This window comes from Anas acuta, chromosome 5 (genome assembly GCF_963932015.1).
Source record: "Anas acuta chromosome 5, bAnaAcu1.1, whole genome shotgun sequence".
NCBI lineage: Eukaryota > Metazoa > Chordata > Aves > Anseriformes > Anatidae > Anas > Anas acuta.
This window is the reverse complement of record NC_088983.1, coordinates 63,358,686-63,385,140: the sequence shown is the minus strand read 5'-3', so window position 1 is coordinate 63,385,140 and position 26,455 is coordinate 63,358,686. Positions and strand designations below refer to the sequence as shown.

General features: G+C 36.8%; 1 protein-coding gene across 1 annotated transcript; it reads right to left on the bottom strand.

Moving 5' to 3' along the window:
- Nucleotides 1-5,047: 5,047 nt before the first annotated feature.
- On the bottom strand, nucleotides 5,048-26,452 carry CTR9 (CTR9 homolog, Paf1/RNA polymerase II complex component). The gene is made up of 25 exons (XM_068685313.1): nucleotides 26,272-26,452; nucleotides 24,995-25,093; nucleotides 24,250-24,489; nucleotides 23,668-23,785; nucleotides 22,730-22,819; nucleotides 21,274-21,422; nucleotides 18,524-18,631; nucleotides 17,966-18,073; nucleotides 17,614-17,850; nucleotides 16,766-16,855; nucleotides 16,540-16,668; nucleotides 16,249-16,432; nucleotides 15,135-15,223; nucleotides 14,704-14,889; nucleotides 14,440-14,527; nucleotides 14,037-14,185; nucleotides 11,995-12,111; nucleotides 11,661-11,806; nucleotides 9,659-9,730; nucleotides 8,366-8,501; nucleotides 7,782-7,928; nucleotides 7,207-7,364; nucleotides 6,842-6,938; nucleotides 6,390-6,502; nucleotides 5,048-6,142 (listed from the first exon to the last, which is right to left on the bottom strand). The coding sequence occupies exons 1-25, from the start codon at nucleotides 26,314-26,316 to the stop codon at nucleotides 5,734-5,736; spliced, it is 3,504 nt and encodes a 1,167-aa protein (XP_068541414.1). The 5' UTR covers nucleotides 26,317-26,452; the 3' UTR covers nucleotides 5,048-5,733.
- Between the last annotated feature and the right edge of the window lie 3 nt (nucleotides 26,453-26,455).

The following is a 26,455-nucleotide window of genomic DNA, read 5'->3' as shown; positions in this document are numbered from 1 at the left end:
CCACTGCTGTTCTAGCCACAAGTGCAGAGCACAGCACTGTGTGGGCTGCTGCTGGGAAAGTTAACATCCCAGCCAGACCCAGTACACTTGGAAGGATTAATTGTAAGACAGATAGCATGACTTTTAATGTGGAGCTGTTAAATAGATACCGGCTCAGCTGGATTCATTTTAAAAAGTCTATGCACGTTTGTTTTAAAAGGGTCCGTAGAGCAGGTAGTTGGAGATGAATTAAAATGTTATTTTTAATGAGCTGTATAAGCAGCCCTGACAACATTTTTGCTTGGTGTAAATACATGGTTTAAGTGAGGAAAGCAACTATCTGACAATGATTTTTATCTTTAAATATTTTGGACACAAATCTTGCCTTTAACAGTGAATGTGCTTAAAGTATCTGATGGGCGAAACATCAGAATTCTGTTATTTAAGAAGCTATGCTTGTGAAGGGAAAAGTGGTCTTTAGCTGCTTATTTAGAAGTATGTGGGGGACAAGGAATTTAAAGAATTTCAGCTGTTACAAAAATTTATTTCTTTATTTATTTTGAGAACGTTCGAGTTAAAACTGAAATACAAGGGAAGGTTAGATTTGAACTTCAATAACAATTTTCTTTAAACTTTTAAGAAATGGTACTGTATTCTCTAAGACGTGATAAATGTATTTCAAGATTTATCGGTTTAGGATGTAGCACAGTAGGGGACCAGACTTTCTTGAAAAGTAATTGTAATTGCACGAATCTTAATAAAATGTTCAGAGTAGTGGTAAATTGCACTAAAGAGTTCACTGTAGTAGAGTCTTGCTGTTTCCACCGTTAGGCTGATCTAGCACTGTCCTCTGCATCAGTCAGCTCAGGAGTACGTGGTATGATCAGATACTTGAAAACGCATTTAATTGGTGTTGATCTCTTAATACCTTTCCCATAGATGAGAATTCTCAAGACTGTGAAGTATTTAGGTATGATAAAGGGCCATTCATGCATTCAATTAGATAAGCAATGATGTAGAAGTACAATTTTGATAGGTATAATGCAATAAAAGCCAAAATACCCTACTTCTGAGTTTTGGCATGTCCTCAAAAGGTTAAACCTGTGGCAGCTCATTGAAATCAGGAGTACCATACTGATACATAGCAGCCCATTTGCTGGAATCTCTCTGACAAAATCTGTCACTATTATAAACCATATCAAAGTTTATGTTATTCTGTCAGACATTGTTACTGAGTTAATGAACTTTAATCTTTAAGTAGAAAACAGTCAAGATAAAAAAGGTTGAGGGGAATCCTGGTCATCCACCATTGCACATATCTGTGCAATAAAACATGTAACCAGCAGCTGAAAAATTGGACACTACACCCTGAAAACACTTAGTAGAATAAGCATAGACTTTTTTTATAAAACAGTATATTTCAAAATGGCTGAATATATAGGTATGCTTGAGACATCGGTGATATCATTACACTGATAGAGTCCCCCACTCACCGCAAATATCAATTTGAGTAAGAGTTATATAACTGTAGTGCGAAGAAATCACTTACCATAAAACCTCTGAGAGCTCCATCTTGATTTCTGAGAACACTGATTCACTGAACACTTTCATAGATCCACAAGGATTCTTAAATTGAGCTTACAGTATCAGAAAATGAAGCTTGCTGTTAACGTTTGCTGAAATAGCAAAAAACGTTAAAATCAATCAAATAGCAGAACGTTAAAATCAATTTGGAAAAAAAAATCTGAACATAACAATCTTATAAAATCCAAAACACGAAGGGAACTAGTAGATAAATATTGTATGCAAATCTGTTCTTGAAAATCTCCAAGTTTGAGTGGGTGATAAAGACTCATAAACTACTTGATTCTAATGAGCTATTCATGGAGAACAGAGGGGTAAATGAAGTCTAAAATTGAAAACTAATTCAACTAAGTAACGATACTGTCTTGAGCTACTGTTTTGCAGGGTGGGATTCCTTATTTAAGTATCTAAATGTTGAGTGCCTAGACACCCATACGTTCCTTAGGCAACAGACAGAAACAGGTTCCTCAAAGTGATTCATTCCATCTACTGTAGATAATTACCTTAGGCTAGGATAAATTGCCCTCTGGGGATGCCTGTCCCTCTCCACAGACTGCATAAGGTGTCTAGACTGCTAATTTTCAGATGTCTGAAGATAAATGAAATTCATCTCAATCATTTGGCCATGTAACATTGAAATAAAATTTGCTGTAACTCCATACAAAGACGTAACTGCACTGTACACAAGTTGTGTGCTGTCCCGGTGCTCTGCCATCATTAGGTACATCCATGTTCTGACACTGAAGGCACAGCACAACAGCCTCTAAAAAGCATTAGCATAATAAAAAAACATTCTGAAGTTCAACAAGGCCAAGTGCCAGGTCCTGCACCTGGGGCGCAACAACCCCAAGCAGAGCTACAGGCTGGGAGATGAGTGGTTGGAGAGCTGCCAGGCAGAGAAGGACCTGGGAGTGATGGTGGACAGTCGGCTGAATATGAGCCAGCAGTGTGCTCAGGTGGCCAAGAAGGCCAATGGCATCCTGGCTTGTATCAGAAACAGTGTGACCAGCAGGGCCTGAACAGCGTGTTCAGTTTTGGCCCCCTCACTACAAGAAGGACATCGAGGTGCTCGAGAGAGTCCAGAGAAGGGCGACGAAGCTGGTGAGGGGTCTGGAGAACAAGTCCTACGAGGAGCGGCTGAGGGAGCTGGGCTTGTTCAGCCTGGAGAAGAGGAGGCTCAGAAGCGACCTTATCGCAATCTGCAGGTACCTCAAAGGAGGCTGTAGTGAGGTGGGGGTTGGTCTGTTCTCCCACGTGCCTGGTGACAGGACGAGGGAGAATGGGCTAAAGTTGCGCCAGGGGAGTTTTAGGTTAGATGTTAGGAAGAACTTCTTTACTGAAAGGGTTGTGAGGCATTGGAAGGGGCTGCCCAGGGAAGTGGCGGAGTCACCATCCCTGGAAGTCTTTAAAAGACATTTAGATGTAGAGATTAGGGGTATGGTTTAGCAGTGGGCTAGTTAGTGTTAGGTCAGAGGTTGGACTGGATGATCTTGAGGTCTCTTCCAACCTAGATGATTTTGTGATTGTGTGATTCATTATGGCCGCTGTAGAGCAGTTCAGACTCTGGTGCAAGTTGAACTAGAATCATAGTAAGTCCTGAAAGCATAGAGAGGGGAAGAGATGTTCTGCATTCTCTAACAATGTCTTCAAACTTTGTTGTAAACCCTTACCACTGCATGTAAAGTCAAGACTGGTATTTATTAGCAACTTACCTCTGCTTGAAAGAGATGGTGTTGGTTCTGTGAAGTGCCTAAGTCCCTAAACTTCAGGATCAAGATAAACTTTAAAAAGACTATTAAAAAGATCAAGCAATTGCTAACAGAAAAATATACACTGATCCTCGCCTACTGTAATCTAAACAAACCGCGTTCACAGTCAATGAGAACCAAATCCTAAGCTGCAACAGAGCTCAAAAGAAAACTGTTGATGCAGTCATGCAAATTGTTAGTGGAAGCACAACAGAAGCAGGAGTAGAAGTAACTTCTACAGTAAAGTAGTATTATAATTCCATGTATTTTACTCTGGAATAAATGAATTATAATGGGAATGCTATAATGAATTTAAGAGCTGCAAGCCATCCAGCTATTTCAGAAGGAAGTCATTCAGCAAGGAATGCTGCCTGTAGCATGACAAAAGCATTTTTCTACCATTGCTATTTAAGAAGTAAAGAACTTACACATCATGAATTAAGAGAAAATACAGCTTCCCCCCCAGTCACAGTGATATGACTTCATAGAACGTTATAGCTCCCATTAACCCTCTTAATCAAAGGGAAGAAAAAGCTGTTTTATTGCTGTTCAGTTCAAAGCAGGTGAAGAGGGTTGATGGGCAGCATCACAGGACAGTGAAGGCTATACTAGTAGAGATGCATTTGAAGCATCAACAAGTTTCAAAAGTCCTGTTAAGTGCTGTACACTTTTTCCCATCTTATTGTTAAAACGATGGCAACCCTCACATTTGGCATTGCTGCCAGTTCTCCATTTGTTGTACGTTGGATATATTAGCCTTCTTTTAGTGACATTTAATCTCTCTCAGTTTTTGCTTCATAAAGTAAAACAGGCTTTTGCCTGTATTACTTTAAGAAGGAAAAAAAGTTGGCATCATACCTACCTACCTCATCTGTCCTTTGCTTCCTTCTGATTCTGAAAGAAGTGAGGACAAGGGTTGTGACTCTCTTGGTAGGAGAATCACTTCCTCTAAGGGCCACAAGTTTTCCTCAAGCATGAGGAAGCTATCTAACTTCCAGTCTTGAAGTGTGGCAAACCTACCAAAGTGACTCTATGTCAACAATAAGACTGGGATTAGAAACAGAACTGAATCTTAACTAACAAACAAGGTAGCTGTTCTATTCTGCATGTTACTACTCAATTAAGTTTACGTAAGGCTGTGTACAGAAACTTGATACTGAACTGAGCCTGTAAAAGTGTCTCAACTGTTTTACATTTGACTTTGTCTGCTGTGGTTACCAACAGCCCATAAACACAGGACAAAACATACACAATGAGGACAGCTAATGCTCACAGCAAACCAGAAATAGCAGCATGGGAAACTTAGCTTTCAGTTAGTACTTGAAGTTAGATATCAGTAGTAACAATCTGGACTTTCAAAAAAAAAACAAAAAATAAAAGGAACATAGTTTAGGCTATACAATCTTTTAAAAACAATAGCAATACACGATCTTCTTAGTGAACATCTAACTTGATGACCAATGAATGAAGGTAGAATTCCCCACCCACCCCAGACTGGTGCAGAGGACTTTCCAAAACTTCAGGAAAAGACAACTGTAAAGAGAAGTCAGGTTCACGTCAGTCTACAATACAATAATGAATGCAGAGCATGAAATGAGCTCACTCCTACAGCCATACATTTAAGCTAAAATCCAGTTAAAGACTACTTCCTTAAAACACATTGCTTTGTCAAATTTAACATTTTCAGTTCTTCTGCTTATACCATTTAAGGCTTTAAATAAATCACTCAAAGCAAATGAGCAGGAACATTTTATTGTGACACTGACATCTTCAACTATGTCAAGTAATATGGAAATATCTCCAATTTTTTTTTTGACCTGCCAATTTAAATACTCTATCTACATCTGTATCATTACTTTATAAAACTCCTTTAATATTTGCATCTTTTTCACCTGATTTACCACAGAAACAAAAGCAAAAAAAAAATATATTTGAAATATAAGGAGTTACATCATGGCAAATATGTTCTCAAATATGTTCTTTAAGAGAAAAGATGAAAAACCTCCCTACTGACCTGTAATCAGAATGAGAAAGAGATAAATATCCAAAGCTTTTTGCTTCATTTGTTAGAATTTAAGATCTATCTATGCATGTATAAACACAGAGCGCACAACTTCAGCCACACTGGAATAACCTAAACTGAGATTTAACTTTCCATAGTTTTTACATGCATTCCATCCTTGGTGTGCTGATTTTAGTACAGGGCTTCTGTTCGTCATCCACAGCAGTTTGAATTTAATACACCATAACCCAACTCAGAGAAACATCCATTAGGTGCTAATAGAAAGAATCACAGGAAGGTCTCACAGCAGTTTACTAAAACATTTTTTCCCCATCAGTTTTCAAATATAAAAAATTGGATTTCCACTAGAACAGAAATATATTTACATGAACGTTCTAAAAAGATGTCTGTAATTTAGATCTAATCACTGTCATCTGAACCACCTTCAGACCCCTCATTGTTAGATCCTTCTGGTTCAGATTCGTTACCAGATCCTCTGTCAGAACCCTCATTGTCAGATCCTCTCTCAGAATCTCTGTCTGAGTCAGCACTGCGAGAAGCTGGGCGAGATTCGTTTTCTGAACCACCTGAATGACTTCTTCCTGACTGAACAGACTCATTGTCAGACTGCTCTGAATCTGACCGTCTCCTTTTTCTGGCTGATCTGTCGCTGTCAGAATCTTCATCAGATGCGTGGACACTGGATCTCTTCGGACTACCTGCCTCGCTACCAGACTTGTTTCTGTTATCAGAATCACTATCAGAAACAATGCGTTTACTGTGCTGCTGTTCCCCATCATCTGAATCACTGTTGCTATTCCTGGCATGTCTGTAGGGGGAAAAAACAGTATTAAAAGATGCAATGCTTATTTTAAAACATAAATTAAGACACTAGGATTTGAGCAATGATAGCATTATCTAAATGAGAAAGGGAATGGAATAATTTGTAATGGAAGGCGATGTTAAGTACAACAAAAGGCTTCTGATTATCTTCTCATTATCTTATTAATACCATCATTTCTCTTGAAAGCATACACTAGAATTGCAGGGCTTGAGAAGATAATAAAGGTTCTTACCCATCATCAGCAATTTTAAGTTTATCTTCATCAGAAGAATCATCACTAGATGAAATTATGGCTTTTGATTTGATCTTTCCTTTCATTGAAGGAGGCAGACGTTCTGGTTTGGGCTGCATGGGCAAAAACAAAGGGTTGCTTGTTCACATGTCTGGTTAAATCAGTGTCCAATGGCAGAAACACTCAAAAAAACTAAGACGTGCTTCTAAAATGTTCTAAAATAGTTTGATCAAAATAATCCATTTGCTATCAGATATTGTAGAAGGTTTAAGAAATATTCTTTTCTGAAGCAGCTATAGCACTAGGGAAAGGAGGACAAAAGGTAGTTTGCTACCACAAATTTTCAGCATTAACAAGTCTCTGTCAAAACAGAGGAGTGCTGGAGTTCAAGTGCATATTTAGGAAAGAGTCATAACTTAGGAACTTTTAGGAAAAAAAAGCATGTAACTTACAGCCTTCTTTTTCTCTGCTTTGGGTGGACGTCGTTTTTTAGGTCTAGGACCGTTTTCATGTTCTTCATCATCACTCCCCTCATCTGCTTTCTGGGGTCTTAAACAGAATCATATTTGTGTGATGTAAAGTATATCACTGCAAGAGAACTTTACACATACAAAATTTCCAGTCTTGAGATTCAGCTGATCAAATGTTATTCATTCTTCTCTTGCATAAGTACTCTTTAATTTTTGTTCAAGAATATGTAAGACTTACTCCTGCTAACCACTTAACCAACATTTCATTTATGTTACGAAGCACTGCATAAGAATATTTAGAGCTGTACTATTTCTCACAAAGAGTCTAACATTGAAGTATAACTTACCTCCTCCTCTTTTTCTTCTTTCTCTCTCCCTCTTCTTCTTCCCCATCTTGTTCACTACCACTGCCCTTCCTCTTCTTTTTCTTTCTAGACATTGGCAAATCTTCATCACTGTCATCGTTGACAAACTCGTCAAATTCCCCTGCTCCTTTTTTGGAACGCTGTAATAAATAAAAGCCCCACAATATAGCTTGTTGTCTGGTACCTTTCAACTGGAAGATGAACAACAAGTCAAAATAGAACCTCTCGGAACACATTTTTGAAGAAATAAAAACACAGACCTCACGTCAACTTTCCCATAATGTCTGGACTGGTATCACTGAGAAACTGATTCCACATTTACATATAATAATCTTCTGTTATTTTAAATTATTTTAAAAATTGAACAGAACAGATTTTGGTAATGCTGTCTAGTTCACAACTTAAGTATTAATTTCCAATTTTTACATCGGAGCATTAAATCTGTGCTGTTTCACACAGCAAAACTTAGGCAGCTTGAAATTAAAACCCCATGCTATCCCAAGAGAATGTTTACCAAAGAAAAAAAGGAGGGAAAAGAATAAAAAAATCTGTTCTACCCTGCCTCCACCACCGCCACGTTTTTTCTCCTTTGATCCTTCTACTTCACCAGTGAACATCAGAATATTCTTGGTCTTCTCCACATATTGAGCTCTTTGTTCCAGAAGTTTCTTCTGTTCTTCCTTCTCTCTTAGGCGCTTCTCTTCCTGAAACAGAGAAGAAACTAACCGTTACTATTATAGTTGTATTATTATATTCACAGGTCTTTGTGTTGACAAGCAACTAGAATATTAACTTCTACAAATTCTATGTCAGAAAGCTTTTCTACATGGCCTGTACTGAAATAGGCAAAAGTCCAAAGTAACTTTTGTACCAAGTGCTCCCTCCTTGGTCCCATTTGTACTAAAGTTTGATAACCTTAAAAGGTTTGCCAACACTTGGATTTCATTTTAAAAATAAAAATCTATTTTAAGGCAATGAGAAAGAATGAGTATCACCTGTTAGCAGTAACATCTTCTGCTAATGTTTACTGTATCTTAGAAAAATATCAACTGGATATTTCATCAGTAACACCAGCCACCATCACAGAGCAGTAGGAACACTTTTTTTTTTTTTAATTCAGTAAAATGTAACAGAATAAAACCTGTTCTTTAAGTAGTTTTTGGCGAAGCAGCTCCTTTTCTTGCTCTTGTTTTGCACGCAGCTCCCTCTCTTCTTCATCCTGCTTGCGTGCTCGAGCCACATGATACTGGGCTTGACTCAGTAAATCAGAGCATTGCCTACAACATGCAAAGGTTTCAAGTAAAGGAAGGTGACAGAGGTACTAAAAGGAGTAACAATTTCATAAAGGGTATGCATCACAACAGAAATAAGCTACCTGAAATACTGCAATAGAAGACCAGTACAGATTTTTGACTGAACTAACAGATTTAATGTTAATATAATTTATCTTTAAGATGCAATACACAACTTGGGAACTTACTGGTTCACACTTAAAATTTAGCCAATTCAAAGACATAATAATCACAAAGAGAAATCATTTCAACCCATTTGGACAGCTTCAGAACTATGGTTACTAAAAAGAAGTCATTTAATCTGAACTTACTAGCAAACCTAATCAGAAAGGTAGTCACAAATTTTATCTAAAAAAAAAAAAAACAACAAAACAACAAAAAAAAAACCACAACTGTATAAGAGTTCAGGTTGCATTAAGTGTTCCAGTCTCATAAAACATTAATGAAAGTTGCTTTCAATACCATTTCTTAGCTGTGTTACGACGAATTCTTTTAGTATTAAAATATAGAAATTTTCATCTCTGTACAAAATGCTTTAATGATATCTATTTAAGATGTATAGTGCATGATTGCCAATAGAAGTTATTTGTATGTCTACGGAAAAATAGGGCAAACTGCGTGAAAAACGTAAGAAACAGACAGGCTTGAAAGAAAACTGATTTGAACAGGCTTGTATACAAACACATTACCCTGAACAAAATTTAAAGACTAGACATTGCAAAATGTAAGTATTTCATGTTTTAATAAGTGATCCACTCTAGTCACCAAAAGTTATCTTAAAAAAATTTCCAAGAAATCAAACGTTAAATTATCATTAAAGCCAAAACAGGGAGAGCTAGAGATCTTTAAATAAATTTTCCACTCTCCCCTTGGTGGAAAATTTGCTATTAAAATAGCTGAAGTTTTGCAGGCTCTCATGATAGAGGAGAGCACAAGTTTAGAGTTTTAGACTGTACAAAAACATTAGAAAGCAAAGATAGGAAGAGAAAAAAACAGCAACAGCAAGTAACCCGGTAGTTAGATTTCTACTGTTCTATGAAATAGCTAAAATTTTTGAATAGTTTTATTCTGGAAAGAAAAAAAAATAGAAAAAAAAAAGATAACATTCCTCCCAGTTCCTGAATTATTTTTTTTTTTTTTACCTGGCTTCTGTAGCAGCAAGTGCCAAGTCAAATCTCATCTTATCACCCACTTTACTCAAGTAACTGAAGTACCTAGATGATAAAGACAAACAAGAATAGTATCAATTATATGTTTAGTGCAATTTTGCCTTAAAACGAAGCACTTGCTCCTGAGTTACTAATCGTATAAGATGCAACAGAAGACAAAACCCTCACCAATTTTCTATTTTTAACACAACAGTATACAAGTACATTCAGAGATCTCAAATGCAAGACATACTAATTTATTTAGTCTCAAATCTGTCCAAAACAGCCTCCCTGAATCTGGTTCACAGGTCCTAGTGAATATAATATACCTTCAAATAGCTATGATGAAGCTATGATGAATAAGCTATGATGATCACTGCTTTGAAGAGAGTTTGTAACCATTTAAAGGAAAAAGAGAAGGACAGTCCAAGTTTTTTGAAGTTGCCAGCTTCTTTTCATGTTTATAATGAAGTGTTTTCATGCTAGATTAAACTCTAAAGGCTTGAGCCTATGAAATAATTCCACCTCAAGTTTAAGCTTACGGAAAGTGTTCTCCAAAAGTTAAATATATCAGACATTTGATTTTTTTAGTAAATTGAATACCAAATAAAGACATAAATTCACAAGTTTCCAACTGAATTTAAGATATAATTTGTTTCTGAATGTATACTGTTTGCATTACATAAAGCACTAGAACTTCTAAATCCTTGATTATATGAGAAGTTTTCTGTAGCTGATAAAATAATTGGAATACCTTTGCGCCAAAGATCTGTTTTGATCAATACTATAGCAAATTATAGCTGCAAAGGAAAATGAAGAACTGATCTGAAAATGAGGAACTGATCTCAGGCCACAGTTCTTGCCACTATAAACATCTGAAAGCCACTATCTATCCTGGACTTAACAACAGAGCCAGGAATGTGTAAAGCAACTAAATGCAGTAAACCAACTGCATCAGTGATAATGTAGGAGCAGAATAAGAGGTTGAAAGCTCTACCGGTTTTGGCTGGAATAGAGTTAATTTTCATCTTAGCAGCTTGTATGGTCCTAAATTTGGGATTTGTGACCAACACAGGATTGATAACATACCTATGTTTTAGCTGTTACTTAACAGTGCTTACAATGTCTCTTGCGTTTTTTGCACTGCCCTGCTAGCAAGGAGATTGGTGGTGCACAAGAAGTTAGGAGGGCAACAGCCAGGAGAGCTTGCCCCAGCTGACCAAAGGGATACGATGTCATACTTAGCAATAGAAGTTGGGGGAAGAGAAGGAAGAAGGGGCTGGAGAAGAGGCTGTTCAGAGTTCTTTCAGAGTTCTGGCATTTGTCTTCATAACAGTTGTGAAGCAGCTCTGCTTTCCTGGAAATAGCTAAACATCTGCCTGCCAATGGGAAATTGTGAATGAATTCCTTATTCAATTAATCATGTTGCTTTCTTCCCATAAAGCTTTTTTTAAGCCAAAGACTATAGATTTCAAACAAGCTTCAGAACCAGCTTCTGTTCTTAATTTATCAATGTGCTTAGGCTTCATTTGCCACTGAGAAGACACGGTTATCAAGGACTACTACTCATTAACTAGGCTCATATAATATAAACAGATTTAATTTTGAGATCTAGTTTTATTTTGAGATCTAGTTTTAAACTTCACAGGTTATTTTTAAAGAAGTCCTCCAAAAATGTAATAAATTTGCAGAACAATTTTCAATGCATTTTCAACTAAGTTCTTCTAAGAAAAAGTGCCTCAATCATAATACAAAACTCCTTAGGAAATATGTATTGGCCACCTGGCCAAATAAAAGTGGTTTTGGAGCCAAGTCTGAATACACAGTTTTTGTGTATTCAGGCAAAATCATTTTTCTGCTAAAAACTCTAGAATTTAATACAGTGTTTCACTGGAGATGATTGCTCTTCTAATCATAATTTCAGACCTACACTGCATTTTCACTGTAAGGAAACTGAAATACATTATAATGATTAGTGAAAAAAAATCAGCTTTACCTGTGGGCTAGCTCCAGTTCTTTCACAGCATTAAGCACCTCTTTTAGATTGCTTTTTTCATCTTTCAGGACAGAGGTAGCTAGTCTTTGTAGCACTAAAGCCACATTAAACATAAGGACTGTATCACTTGGCGCAACATGTCTGGCCTGTAAATGAAAAGCATGTTTTTAAGATACTTTACAACATGATACAGAGGTATACAAGTAAGGTACATAGACGTATACAGAAAATAAGCACCACTATTTCAATTCAAGATACTGAATTTAAAGAGACCTAAACATGCAGCAATTTACACTAACTTTATTTTGTGATCTATGATATTCTATATTCATACCTTTAACAAAGTTTGTTTACATTCCTGCAATTTCCCACATTTGAAGAGTGCCCGGGCCAAATATAACAATACTTCAGTGTTTTGATGCTTATAGAACTTCCTGAGGCAGTTCTCATACTGAAATTGAAAAATAAAATTAAGAGGTGACAACGATTAGTTATTATGGTTAGCTAACTACATCAAATGCATCCTTTCCTAAAAAATATTACTGCTAATGTTTTTGTTTGTTTGTTTTTTTAAAAAAAGCAGCATATCTGAAAACTGGCAGCAGTCCTGAAGGCTCTGTATATCCTGAAGTATAATAAAACGCTTTGCAAATACCATCTACTGCAACAAAAACCAGAAAGACTCATTTTTAAGAGCACTCTCAGTTATTCTCTGTGGTATGAAAGAAATCTGCTTTCTTGGTTCATAGATAAAAATATACTTAATGTGGTAACTCCATATACCTGATGCAATTAGTTACAAAAAAAAAATCCCCACCTTTAAGATAACTCAATATCAAATTAGTCCTGTCCACCTAGCTGAATAACTTGGCATATCTAATTACTTCTTTTACACTGTATTTTCTTTCACACTATAGTTGCTCTAAAGTGTAAAAGACAACTTGTCACTATATGTTTTATGGGCCTTCAATTAAAGGTTCCAACAGCTAAGAAGCCTCATCCTTTTCAGTAACAAGTGCCTTTTTTGCCATACTCTTTTCTCAAGCCATCTTTAATTGATTCTAAATCTCCAACATATTAAGAAATACAAAACAACCTTTACTTCCAGCTCAAATTCAGAAATCACTCTGTAATGCCTGAAATCACTACAGAAGGGTTGCATGGCATTGTGAGCATCCAATTTTCACTAACATTTAGAGTCAAAGATTTTGCATTTAGCATTAAGACTGTCCCAGATTTGTATACTTTATGGTCGAGAACTCACTAGAATACTTGTGGCTGCAACAAGCTACGCTATTAAATTCAGTTTATCTCCCTTTGAGTGCAATATCATATATATCAAACTTTGGCTTGTACCAACTGCATAGCAGAATCCAGGGAACAATAAAACACCTCAGTGAACAAACATGTTTCTTCTAACAGCCTCACATAAATAAATTGGCAAATAAGTATAATATTTTTCTGACAAATCAGAAGGTGAAAGTTCACTGCATTGCTAAATTAGATTTCTCATTAGGCTTTTTTCAGTAAAGACAGACTCAACTCAAATAACAGAATGTATCACATCATATTAACAAAGACTTTTACCAGTACTTCACTGGAGGAGAGTAACTACTGAGCTCTTGATCAGGTATAAAAGATCCACTATCTTATATTCTTCATAACCGTCACGAAAATCTTGATGATAGTTCTGAATTAAGTATTTTTGAGCCTCGATGTAGAAAAAATCCTCACTAAACAAGTTTTTACTGAGCTTCTATCCTGTCCAACGTATATTTTTTTTGTTAAGCTTGCTTGTATGCTTTTTAAATCAACTAACTTAGAACAGGTTGATACTTGGAAGTTAGTATGCTTGAGCAGGTCGAACTAGATGACTTGAAGAGATTTCTTCTAACATGATTTACCCTGTGATTTTAATTGTTGCGAAAGAAATCATTCCAGTAAGCTTTTCAGACAGCTCTGATCATTCTTGCAAATGATTGCATAAATAATGAGAACAGGAAGCTCTGGTCTTAAAAAAAAAAAAAAAAAAAAAAAGCATCAAATTGCATTTACTAATTTCAGTAACAACTGAAAGTAAGTCACATACAGTAACCACACTGACTGAAGCCTCTGACTAAAAACAAATTTCATGGCCAAAAATTGTAACTCAATCACATTTTAACTCTGATACATGGAAAAAGGGTACAAGCGGGGAAACGCTTATCTACATTTGGCAGTTTGTTTTTAAGTCTAGAATGGACAGCCAATAGTATGCTAGAAATAGACCTATAGTTAAAATATTATTCAGAAAACTAGCAGCTGCCAGGGACAGCTAAGAAACATGAAGAAGTCATCTAACACAACATATTATGTAGTTCAATTTAGAGATGTTACCATCTGCACAGCGCTGATGTACTGTTTTTGTTCTACATAGATATGTGCCAAATTCAGCCACACATCACTGATATCTGCTGTTGCCTCTCTCACTTGTGCAAAAACATCACGAGCTTCACGGAAATATCCTTTATGCGCCAAGACAGCTCCTAAGGGGAAAGTAATATGTACAGTGTAAGCTTCCAGGTTCACGTACTATGTACTCCTGCCAAAGAAAACAAAACATTGCCTAAATCAAGCTCCCCATTAAAAATGGACATAGCTGCCATATGAAAGCTATTCTTTCATGCACTCCATTAAATAGTGTGCAGGCCCTGCAAAGACAATTCTACACATATTAAAGCACGAAACATAAGAATACCATTGTCATCTCTGATGTAAGGAAAACTAGTCTAACATTCACCTATGCCATTAGCAGCATACAAATTCTTTGGATCATTTCTGAGTACTTGCTTGTAGATTGCTAATGCACGGTCTTGATGACGCTTCTCCTGTGGAAAGAAGTATCCCAGTTGATCACTCATTTCTACAATGAGGTATCTAAGAATCTACCCAGTATTTTTATGGGCTGTAATACGCCAAATAGGCAATGAGAAGAGCATTCTGAGTAGCTAGCAGCTAACAGAAATAAGTAAAATCATATGCAGGGCAGACAGATGCTCATTACCTTTTCTCTGTCCCTTGTGGGTTGATGTAGAGTCTGCAACCAGACATTGCCAAGAGCCAGCATGGAATAAGTATCATTTTGTGTGGAAGGCTGCTTCAATATTCTTTCAAATTTCTTCTGTCCTGGACCCCACTCTTGTTTGGCCAAATGAAGATTACCAATCAGAGACCAAGCATCCGGATGGTCCTGAATAAAAACTCACTGTCAATTGCAGAGGCAGCATTTTCCCTTGCAAGGTTACTTTTCCAAGTATAAAATAAATTAAATTCCATATTAAGTAAATAAATAAATAAAAGAGCAGACTTTAGCAGTTCTCTCTCCTTCCCCCAATTTATGTGAACAGACAAAACAGAATTGCAACACAAGAACAAAATTGAAAGAAAAACCTGGAATTTCAAGTGTTTTAACTAAGTGTTTAAAGGGTTACACACCTGATTTATTTGAAGTGCCTCTTTAAACCAATCAGAAGCTTCATAAAAGTTTCCTTTATCCCTGGCCATAGCTCCTAAGCGCAAGTAGCCTAAAACCAAGGAGAAATAAAACAAAAAAAGCTTAGAATCAGGAAAGAGGTCAAATTCATCTCAAACAAGCAAAATACTGGCAACACATGAATGTCAAAAGCCATCTTTTCTTGACCTGCTTGACAGCAAGCATAAAGACACCTTTCATGTTCTACTCGGGATGAGATAAACTCTGTAAAGAGGAACTTCTATCCACAGCAATGATAAAGAAATTGCAAATTTCTAACACTTAGATGTAATTTAAATGTTTTAAATCGTTTTCACAAGTTAAACACAATTCAGAAACCTCAGAAGGCTACATTAATTACACAATTTCTCTCCCCCCACATTAAACAGCTCTCCCACTTCTGCAAGCTTTGGGAAGTGCAGGGGGGCAAATGATAGACCACGAAAAAAAAAATGGATTATTCTGAAGCACATTGCATACTGCAGCTTGCTATTCAAGGGCTACCTCCTCTCCTTTACAGGAGGTATCACAGAGCAGATAACTTGGGGGCAAGAGGAAAGGTAGAGCGAAGAGCAAAAACAGGATGTGCCATAGCAGCTGCACCAATGCCCTCAACAGCTATGCTTCCCTGGAAGACGACCGAAGTCCATGACAGAGACACTTTGGTAGAATCAGTATTTCCACTGAGCTATGTAGGTGTGGTTGCAGAGGCTGGGCACATCAAGTGGATGGCCTTGATTGCACCTGAGTGCTGAAGTGCTAAGGCTTTTGGGTACGAGTGGAAGGGGAGCAGTAAGGGAGCAAAAAGCATTCAAGTCTAGACAAGCTAGTTTGCTAGATTTTTGGAATACAATAAAGATCTACCAACAATCAGAAGCCTCAAGCCTGGAGATGGTACTATAAAGATGATTCAGTCCTTAAAAACAGTTGGTAAAACAGTAAGTAGGTAAGCAGGCCCCCAAAACTACTATGAAAATAACTGAAGATAGATACAGGGAGACAAGAAGACACTGTGGATGGAAAAATCTCTGGTATTTTAAGGAGGACTGTGGAACTAAAATATCACACATTTCTTACAATCAACATAATTAGGATGTTCTCTTAAAATGTTTTTATACAGCTTTTCCGCTTCATGAAATTCACACATCGCCTCATATAGTCTGGCAAGGTTATAGGATGTTGTTACAGAGATAGCATTGTAATAATGCTCATCATGTTCAGCTTCTGCTTTTGCACGATCCAACGATGCCAAGAAATATTTCTAAAGTAGAAAAAGAAGAAAAAAAAAAATAAAGCACTCCAGTATATTCTTAGAGGAAAAGTTCAGGTGGTCATAAAATTTAGTTCAAACTGTTAATAATTACATACCTTTGCTTCTCCTAGGTTTCCCAGCCTGAAGTGCAGGGCACCCACATTATTCAAAATCTCTGGTGGGACATCAGCCTGCACTTTCTCTTGCAGAATGCGTGTGGCTGTACCATAAGCTGACAGTGCACCCTTTACAAAGAGAAAGTGGATGACAAATAGGAGAATAAGCTTCATGTGCTCCTATAACAAGCATTGACACAAACAGTGTGAATTACATGTTTAATACCTGTATATCAGTCTGTTCTAGAATCTGGGCTAGCTCAATCCATGCCTCTACATCATCAGGATACTGTTCTGTGACTTTCTTTAGATGTCCCTGAGAAACAGCAGAAAACAGACTTCTTTGTGGATACAGAAATTGTTGTAACAAACTTCAAAGAAAGAGCAAAGGCACTGACTTTAACACTAGAAACCATACCGAAACATACAGCAAAATAAAACATTCTAAACATCTGCACAACTGACTAAAGCTTGGAAATTTAAAAAAAATAAATCACATTACTTTCCTTCCTTTTATTTTTTTTTTTAAATAAGCTGTTCTATAGAAACAAAAGCACAAACTATTACACATATGAACACAAGAAGCTATAATACGAAGGCTAATATTAGGTGCATTTATTTACCCAGCATTAGATTAAAAAAGACTTTCATTAAAGAAAAAAGCAAAAAAGGAAAATAACACCATCCTTTCAGATAAGCTAAGACCAGTGCTTTCAGGAAATTGCTAGCTATTATTACACCTTCAGGAAATCACTACTTAATTTGACATTTTCAGATAACATTAACACACTGGAAGAATTTTGCATTTTAACAGTATCTAATACAAATGTGAGGCCAGAGCTCCCCTGAATTTCTGGAGTTGTTTTATCCAATACCCAGTGGGAATCCTACTTCTATGCAAAAGCTGTAGTTCTCCACAGTTAAGAGGATCTCTCACGACAGCCAAAATTAAATACTCCATATTTACAGTAAAGAAACCCTGAGCATCTAAAGGTACAGACTCCGATTTCAAGTCTGATTTTCAAGTTCTACTCTTGCATGTAAAAGTATGATGCAGGCAGAAGCAGAACTCACCTTTGCAATATCCCGTTTCTCCTGGTCTTCTGATGCCGCATAAAGAGATCCAAGGATTTTCATAGTCTCATAATTGTTAGGATAGGCTTTCAAAACTTTTTCAAAGCATTGTGACGCATTTTCCTTATCCCCTCTATAAATGTACATTTGACCCAATCCAAAAAACGGAAGTACAAAAGAAGATGAAGCAAACTGAGTGGCCTGATAGTAATACTGGAAAGCTTGATCATAATCTTCCTAAATAAAAATTAAAGAAAGAGGAGGTAAGGTTTTCACAGGTAAGCTTTGTATGAACTCTTATAGCCAGAATATTAGGTGTAATCACAAATGGAGTTTTTAAAAGCTGTCCTACCTGTACATGAAAAGATCTAGCCAGCTGGTAACAACTCTCCGCCTGCATTGCTTCAACTTCGGTATTATGGAAAGCATGAAGGGCCAAATGTTGTACTTTACCATAATCCTAAATAAATAAATTTGAAAGCCTGCACTTTATTTGTTGTCAAGTAATGTATTATTTAAACAAGGATAGGTGGTAAATACAAGAAAGCTTTAGACACAGCACTGACTAAATAACGACAGTTTTAGTGGTTTCTTTTCTGCATTCCATATCTATGCTGTATCTTAAAGCCCAGAAGAAGAAAGAAAAACAAAGATAGAAAGATATCCCTCTAGGACACAAAAGTGAGCTCGATTTAAGGAATAAGCGCACTTTTCTTGGCTTTCCTAAGAAAATAGTATTTAGAAAAATATAAGTCAAAAACTTTACACTTACCTATCCGCATTAATAGTTCCATACTACATACATGTACCACTTAACCTGATGAAGTGAGATTAAAACTAACATTGCTAACCTTGCTGCTCAGAGGTTATCAAGTATTCGACTGTAAAATTCCACAGACTTTCTGCTTACCTTCTTGAAGAAGAAGTGATTAGCCAAGTGGTTCAGCACCATTGGATTACTGGGATCAATTGTGTAAGCCCTAGAGAGAAGTTGGACACCATTCTTGATGGAATCGGCCTAAAAGAAATATTCACAAGTATCATCAGCATCTTAATAGCTGTAGCTTACTAAGATTTTAAAAATTATTTTTCAGTGCATGCTGCTTCAGGAACTGTAACATAGTCCTTGTTAGTCTTGCAGAAGAAAGTAAATTCAGCTGCCAGCTTTCCTCCCTGAAGCACAAAGACCAGAAAATGAAGCCACCACATAGGCTGTGGAGGAGAAGGGAAGAAAACAACAACAACAAAACACAACACCTAAAAAAACACAAAACCTATTAATACGACAAAAGAACAGAACACGAATTTCTAGAAAAAATAAGATACCCAGCCTTTGTCTTTTGGCATTTCACTCTCACACCTCTGATAGCCTTCCTTCTACTGTTCAACATCCCTAACTCCTGTTTGTTTTAGGTTTCAACATTTTACCTGTGAACAGAAGTGAAAATGTTTTCATGTTCAAATTCTAAACAAGAAACTCCGATGCTGAATTAAGAAGTACTGTAAATTAAGTTCCAATGAAAAACAGCAGAGGTTACCTACAGGCATTACTATAAAAAACATACCCTTTTATAGAAAAATCTTACTGTTTACAAAAGCTTTCTATGGGTACTAATTTCACTTAAAAGTTCAAGTCCTAACGGGTCAGTAGTTGCTACTTATTTGGGAAAACAGAGATTTATATCACAAGCACATCAGCTCAAATTTGTATGTATTTCTGAAAAGAAATATAAAAATAAAGATATAAAAACAGAGATACCAAAAATGGCATCTAGTAATCATGTAAAATCTGTGCATTACTGTGCTATTATTATCAGCAGAAAACTATCTTACTGAACATACTAGGTTTTACCATATGTCTCAACTATGTACAGTCCAATGAACAGCAGCTCAAACACAATTTCATTTTAAAATGGCAGTATCTTTCCAATACTGCCATTTGATATGTTCAATACTTTTCCAACAATATATCCTGGTTAAGAAATACTGAGTTATTCTTGCCTAACTTTCAAAAGCAAGAGGTTTTATAATCACAGTATTTATGTCTGACCTTTCCAGTAATTTGTTTCCTGTCCAATTTCAACTGCACCTAGTGGACGGGAAGAGGTCTCAAATCTCCTATGCACTTGAATGAAATAAAACCAGAGAGAGCAAACCTCAGTAATACAGGGTAACCTCAACCCTCATTTGACATCGTAAGATCTTTAAGGGGGGGTGGGTGGAGAGGAACACTGCAAATACCTACACGTTGAAAAGACATCATTTAGCAGTTGCATCTCAGAGAGATTTTTTTTCCCTAAAGAAAGCATTCTTCTTCCCCTATGTCAACTCTTTGATATTATATTACTTTCACAGTGCAGTTGCAGAAACAGTTTGAAATAAAGCACAGACAATACATTCCTCACAACCAAATCTGAGTGGGTCAGCTTTGAATTACAGCTCTTCAAAGTTCAAGGGGAGTTAAAAGACCTCGTGGGGGGCAGGGAGGGGTAGACATGGAAAGAAGGCTTCATTAGTTGTTTACCCATGGAATTATTTATTATGATCTGATTTTAGAACATTTTTGGTTGTCTCTGTGGTTTTATTGAAAAACTCTCATGCCTACATTTACCCAAACTGTTTATGGAAGTCTAAAATATTTTTCTCCGTAACTTACTAAACCAAGTCATTTTCAGATATTCAGATATTCTGTACTAAAAGAAGGTCTTTCTAGACAGTTATGTATTTTACAGAAAGCAATACTGGAAGAACACTAAAATTTAGCAGCATGCAATTAAGCAAGTTTTTTTTTTTTTTTTTTTTGTTTGTTTGTTTGTTTGTTTTTGTTTTTTTAAATCTTAGAGGTCCTATCCTCCCCAATAACTTTTTTAACATGTAATGACCATCCATGTGATCTGACTGACCATCAGATATTCCGAATTAAATTAAGCTATGTTTTTTCTAGTGATCCTACCTCTCTAGATGTTGTATCACCCGTTTACCATTATTTCAGACTGGTTAAAATTAGTTGTCTATTCTTTAGTTTACTATGCAGCACACATGCCAAGGTAGTTTCAATATTAACTTGAACACTCGTTTGAAAGTTCACGTTCCATAAAGCCCTAAAAGCCCAAGACTAACCTCCTGAGACTACGTCTTTTACCTTCTTGCCAGCATAATGCTCTTCCAAAAAAAATCCTGATACTCTGGAATACAGCTGCCGTTGCAAATGAGGTCTCCAAGTATTTGGTTACTTTCAAATCACCCTGAGTACAAACTCGTTTAGTTAACCTTCATGGAGTTGCAAATGAGTAAGTAAGGCTGGCTATTAAATGGATCTGTAACTGTTGGGTGAGATTTTTAAAGCTGACTTTTTTTTAACTGGACACACATTCACATACCTCACCAAGGAGATATTTTTATTACTTTGATTAAATAGAACTAGTTTTCTGTACTTACAATCCCTATTAGCAGAGTTGAAGGTTTTTAACCACAGAATATACAGCATGTGCTGCTTATACCTTAAGCACAAATCATTCATTGTTCAATAGTAACACTAGCTAAAATGATTGAACCACAAATTTTATTATGTATTTTAAAAAAGGAGCACCTCTCAAAGGATTCAAGTTTGCTGCTTTCTGTAAGTCAGGTAAGTATGGTTTCTTGTTAAATTGGACCCACCTCTTTATTATTGAGTTCCAGAACAGCCAGTCCAACCAAAGCCCCTACGCATTTTGAATTGAGTTCCAGAGCTCTGCTGAACGCCAAGCGAGCTTTTTCCAACTTGTTCAGTTTCACGAAGCAATGGCCCATACCTAATCGAACCTCAGCTAGAAAACAAGATGACACCATTCACAATCTGAACATTTCAACAAGAACTTCATTCATTTTACACATTCTGGACATTAATACTTCTTTAAAACCTATAAAGCCTTTTAATGATTTGTTGTTTTTAAGGGTAGCCTCCCACACCTGGTAGCAGAATTAATTTTAATAGGTCAGTAAGACCTTATATTTCCTCATACACTCCAAAAGACCAGTCTGCATCTCCAGAATATTCAGATAGGAAGCAAATAGAACATTACTTTTATAGAAACATAATAGAAATAACAGAGAAAGACATGAAAAAAATTGTCAGATGAAAAGGCCGGATATTTCTTGGGCAGGTCAAGTTCAGCTGAGACCAGCAGGCCTCCAGAAAACACAGATGAATAGAGAAGTTCACTAGGTGTTTTGCCTCCATCAACTGATTCAACTGCTAACAAAATGCTGTACATCACCCTCAATCTGTACAGATGAACTAATACAGAAAACTTTGTATCATATTGCTCTTCCAGCATGCTTGCAGACTAGGAACACAGAGACATTTATACACAGTATCTGAGTGTATGTGAGCAGGGCATGAGCAAGAGATGTCTATTTAAAAGTACAGTTTGCATTTCTAAACCCATTTTGGGAGCCTCGATTCTTATGCTAAGCCAGACTACAGAATACACATCAATTCTGTAATAAGTTATTTTTCAGATATGTTATCAAAAAGCATCCATTGAGAGACTTTAGAATATTTATGATATCGATGCAAATATCCTAATACTTCTAAATCAAATGCATACGTTTTACAGCTGTTATACACAAGTCTCCTAGATTTTTGCATTAAGAAAACCATACAACACAAGGAGAGCTCTTAGCATGCACTACAGCTAGAATTTTACATTTCAAGTAAATTCATTCATTATTAACGCCAACATACTGATGTAATTTTCTTAACTTTTATTCCAAGAGATTGTAAATAAATTAGTATAGTCTTGAACAGCATTTTCCTCCCCACTCCATACAATTTTAACTTCTCTTACATGCAACTTCTCATTTTCCAATAGCTAATTAGAAGGTAATAATCAGAAAAACAGAAAAGCATTTTCCTCAGCACGATTTCTTTATCTAACAGTGAAGGAATACTGCAAGGCAACAAACTCTCAACTCTTTGATAACGATGGTGTGTGTTTTTCTTTTCAGTGGAGTTTATTTTTGGATTTTTGGACAGCTACAAAACACACACACACACAAAATAAACATTAGGTACTTCAATTAGGAAGACCTGAGTTAAGACCTTTCCACTACAAAATAGTGTTTGTCTTACCTGGGCAGCCTGGATTGGTGCGCAGTGCTTTCTTGTAGTAGGCAAGGGCTCCTCTATAATCTTTCTTGTTGAAAGAAATGCATGCTTTACCTGTTATGACACAACAGTTGCAAATAAATCAAAAATATAAACAAAGCAGTTAAAAAACAACTCAATTCTTATTTGGTGAAGTTGTACCAATTTTCAAATGTTAGAAATAAACACAATTAAAACGCTAACAGGAAATTCAGACAACTACAACTGTTTTACTATCTTAGATGATGTCAAGCATATGAAACAAGCAAAGGATTACATTAAGTTTACACTTTCCTGGTTTTCTGCATAAACTTAGATCTTTCCTACTCCAGAGGAAAGACGTTTGCTAAGACTAGATTCACTAGTGAACAGAGAAAAATCAGTTTTACGGCTGACCCCTTGGTACTCATGGTATCCTCATCTTAGAGGTATAAAGCTTCACTGATGTCATCAAGAAAATTTAAGTAGTTGGACTGGATGTAGGCAAACAGGTTTTAATGCTGTACCACATAATTACAAGTGAAATTTCCAAATCCAAAAGCTTTGTTCGGGGGAGACGTATTTACAGTGTCGGCAGGATAAGAAGTACGCTGCACGCTCACTCTGTGCTCTGAGGGCAAGTTTCACACTGTAGAACTTAAGGCTTTAACTGCCACATGAACACAGCTAAAAAACAAACCCAAACCATACAAAAACCCCAAAACAAAGATAAAAGGTGCCAGGATGTTGGCAAACATTGTATTATTTTCTAGCTTTTCCATCTGCGTATTTCCTCCCATATTTAAAGTAATCTCCATCACACATTTCTGGTCAAGAGCTTCATACCCTTCTTTATCTCTCTGCTTACATATATACCCCCTTCTTAAGCATAATTCATTCCAAAACTCAACTGAAGAGACCAAGTCAAATACACAAACTCATACCAAGAAGGGCAGGAATATTATTTGGAGACTGGTTAAGCACAAAATGGAATTGTGCATCAGCTTGGTCCATCTTATCACCTTCAAGCAGACAAAAACAGGCTCTTCCCAACAAGTGGTTCTAGATAAAGAAAACAAAAACATCCACTACATTAATTCTCATAAAATAGGAAGATTATACTATAGAAATTATTACGCAATAGGACTCTATGATTGATTTCTCTTGCATCAGAATGAGAAAAAAAGTCTTTATTGTCTACTGAAGTTCACACATTATCAGACAAAAGAGTAACAACTAATTTCCAAACCCCCAAAGGCTAAGTAATATAGTTCTATCAGGTGTCCCAAGCAACAAATAATTATTCCTGGTAGCACCAAAGACATTTCAGATACTTAAAGTTTTATGTACACATACTACACATCTATAAACAAAAGAACTGAGCATTTTCTACCTTCTCTTTACAGAATTAATATTTGCTTTCTTTAGAAGCAGTTTTTTTGAATTCACAGAAAACACTATAAAATTCAGGTTAAAAGAATGATTAAAAAAGTACAAACGTGGATTTTTACACAGATTGTTTTTACCTGATCATACATGATGATTTTGTCAGCCATCGTATACAACAAGGTAGCTTGTGTAATGAGCTCCTTCTTGTTATCTTTGTTCTTCTCCTTTCGAGCTTGCTGTACATAGTACGCTGCCAGAGTATCCAAACATGTCATCTGATCTTTTTCATGGTCTCTGTAGTCCAAGTTTCCATCTATTCGTGCCGCTTCCAACAGCTTCACAAAGTCTTCCGTTTTCCCTTGTTTGTAGTATTCCAGCTATAACATACAGTTTTAACAGATGGATCCATAAGGCACATAAGTATAGGGATAATCAAAGACATTCTGATATCACCATTTTTTTTCCTATAATCGTCTCAACTTAGTTTTACTTTAAAACACAGATGAACTCTTGCAACTATTTATTATAAAGAATCAACTGTTTTTCCTCTGAACATCTTTATCTTTTTGCACATTTCACCATACTTCAACAGCATGAAGTCCCCCCACCTTTTTATGAAGTACATAATCAAGGAAGCAAAATGGTAAAACTAAGGATTAAGAAAAAATTTAGGAAGTAGTCGTCTAGCAGCATTGTTTCATTAAAAAAATAAGCTTAAAATGTTAACATGCATATGAAAAAGCAGAAATATCTGGTCTAGAATCGCTTATCACATAAGCAAATTCAGTTCCACTTCTTAATTCAGTTATCCCTGGTCATAAAAGTACAGAAGTGGAAATTATTCTTGGATAATCTGAATAAACAGTTTGCATATATACTAACCGCTAAGGCGATCCATATGTGTAGTTGTGTGTGTTCCTGTTTCAGTATACTTATAACTTCATCACCCTCAGGTAATTGATCAAAGTCAAGCTCGATAACCTAGAACGAAACAACAGAGAATTTCTTTTCATAAAGTATTAACAATACTATTTATTATTGAGCTCAAAGTAAACTGGACATTTCAGCACTTGAGACATAAATAATTCTTTCCATTTAAACAGAGCTGTGGACAAAGAAGTGACGGCTTATTTTCTTCTGCAAAATACAAAAGTGATAGCCTCTCACAAATATCTGAGAAAAGATAGCCCAATTGTTGGGATACTAGTCAGGGAAAACAGAGTTTATACTTCAACTTCTTTCATCATAGCCTTCAGGCTCAGAATGTTCACCGTTCAGCTAATCAGATAACCAAGTTGCCTTGAAACATCCCTTCAAGTACTGCTCCATTTTAAAAACTTACAGGTAATACAAATCCTGCAGATCTAAGATACAATTAAAACTTTCCAAGTAGGCAGTTATCAATACCCAAAACATACCTAAGAACCCTGCAATTTTCATAAAGACATCCTTATGCCTCAAAAAATTAAGAGATTTATTGAAGGGGCAAACATGACAGAGAACAGACTAAATTTCTGATCATTAATAACCATAGTAACTAATGAGCAAATGATGTCAACAACTTTTGACAATGACATCGTTATTTTCCAAGTACTATTTTGCCAAGTTGATTTAGTATTCTGACAGGGAAAAAGGAAGGAAAAAAGGAACGCATATTCTCAAGGAGGGATGCTCAGGAGTGCAATCTGACTGCCTGTTAGTTCACCTCCTCCTCAGCCACCCCACCTTTGATACTAGCCACCGATGTTACTATTCAGTTTTACAGTAGGGAAGCAGTGCAACTGTTGCACCCAGGGTTGTCCCACTATACCCGCGCAGGTTCTGTGCCTCCTACAAGGGGGCTGCAGCCATGCAGCTTTATCAGGACCGGCAGTTTTGATTACACAAAGCCAGAGTGACAGCAATTTTATTTTTTTTTCTACAACTCCTGTTATTTTTAGTTTGAATGTTTTTTAATTCGAGCAACACCACCAACAAACTAAGATCGTTATTAGTGATAACCAGGTACTACCTACACAGTAGATAAATAACCTCTCAGACCTGCCTCACCCCGGCTCTCACCAGGTGACCTTAAGCACGGTTCAACACATCCGCGCGGCTCGTCAGCGACCCGCCCGGCACCCCGCGGCCCCTCCCCAGGCCACGCCGCCCCGACTCGCCTCATCGGTGTCCCGCAGGGGGATCTCGATGGAGCCCCGCGACATGCTGACGGTGACGGTGCCGAAGCCTCCTCCACCACCGCCGCCTCCGCCGCCCAGCAGCCGCCCGCGACCGCGCAACGGCCACGGCGCGCGCACTTCCCCTCACAGCCGCCGCCTGACCCGGACGTGCTCAGGCGAGAGG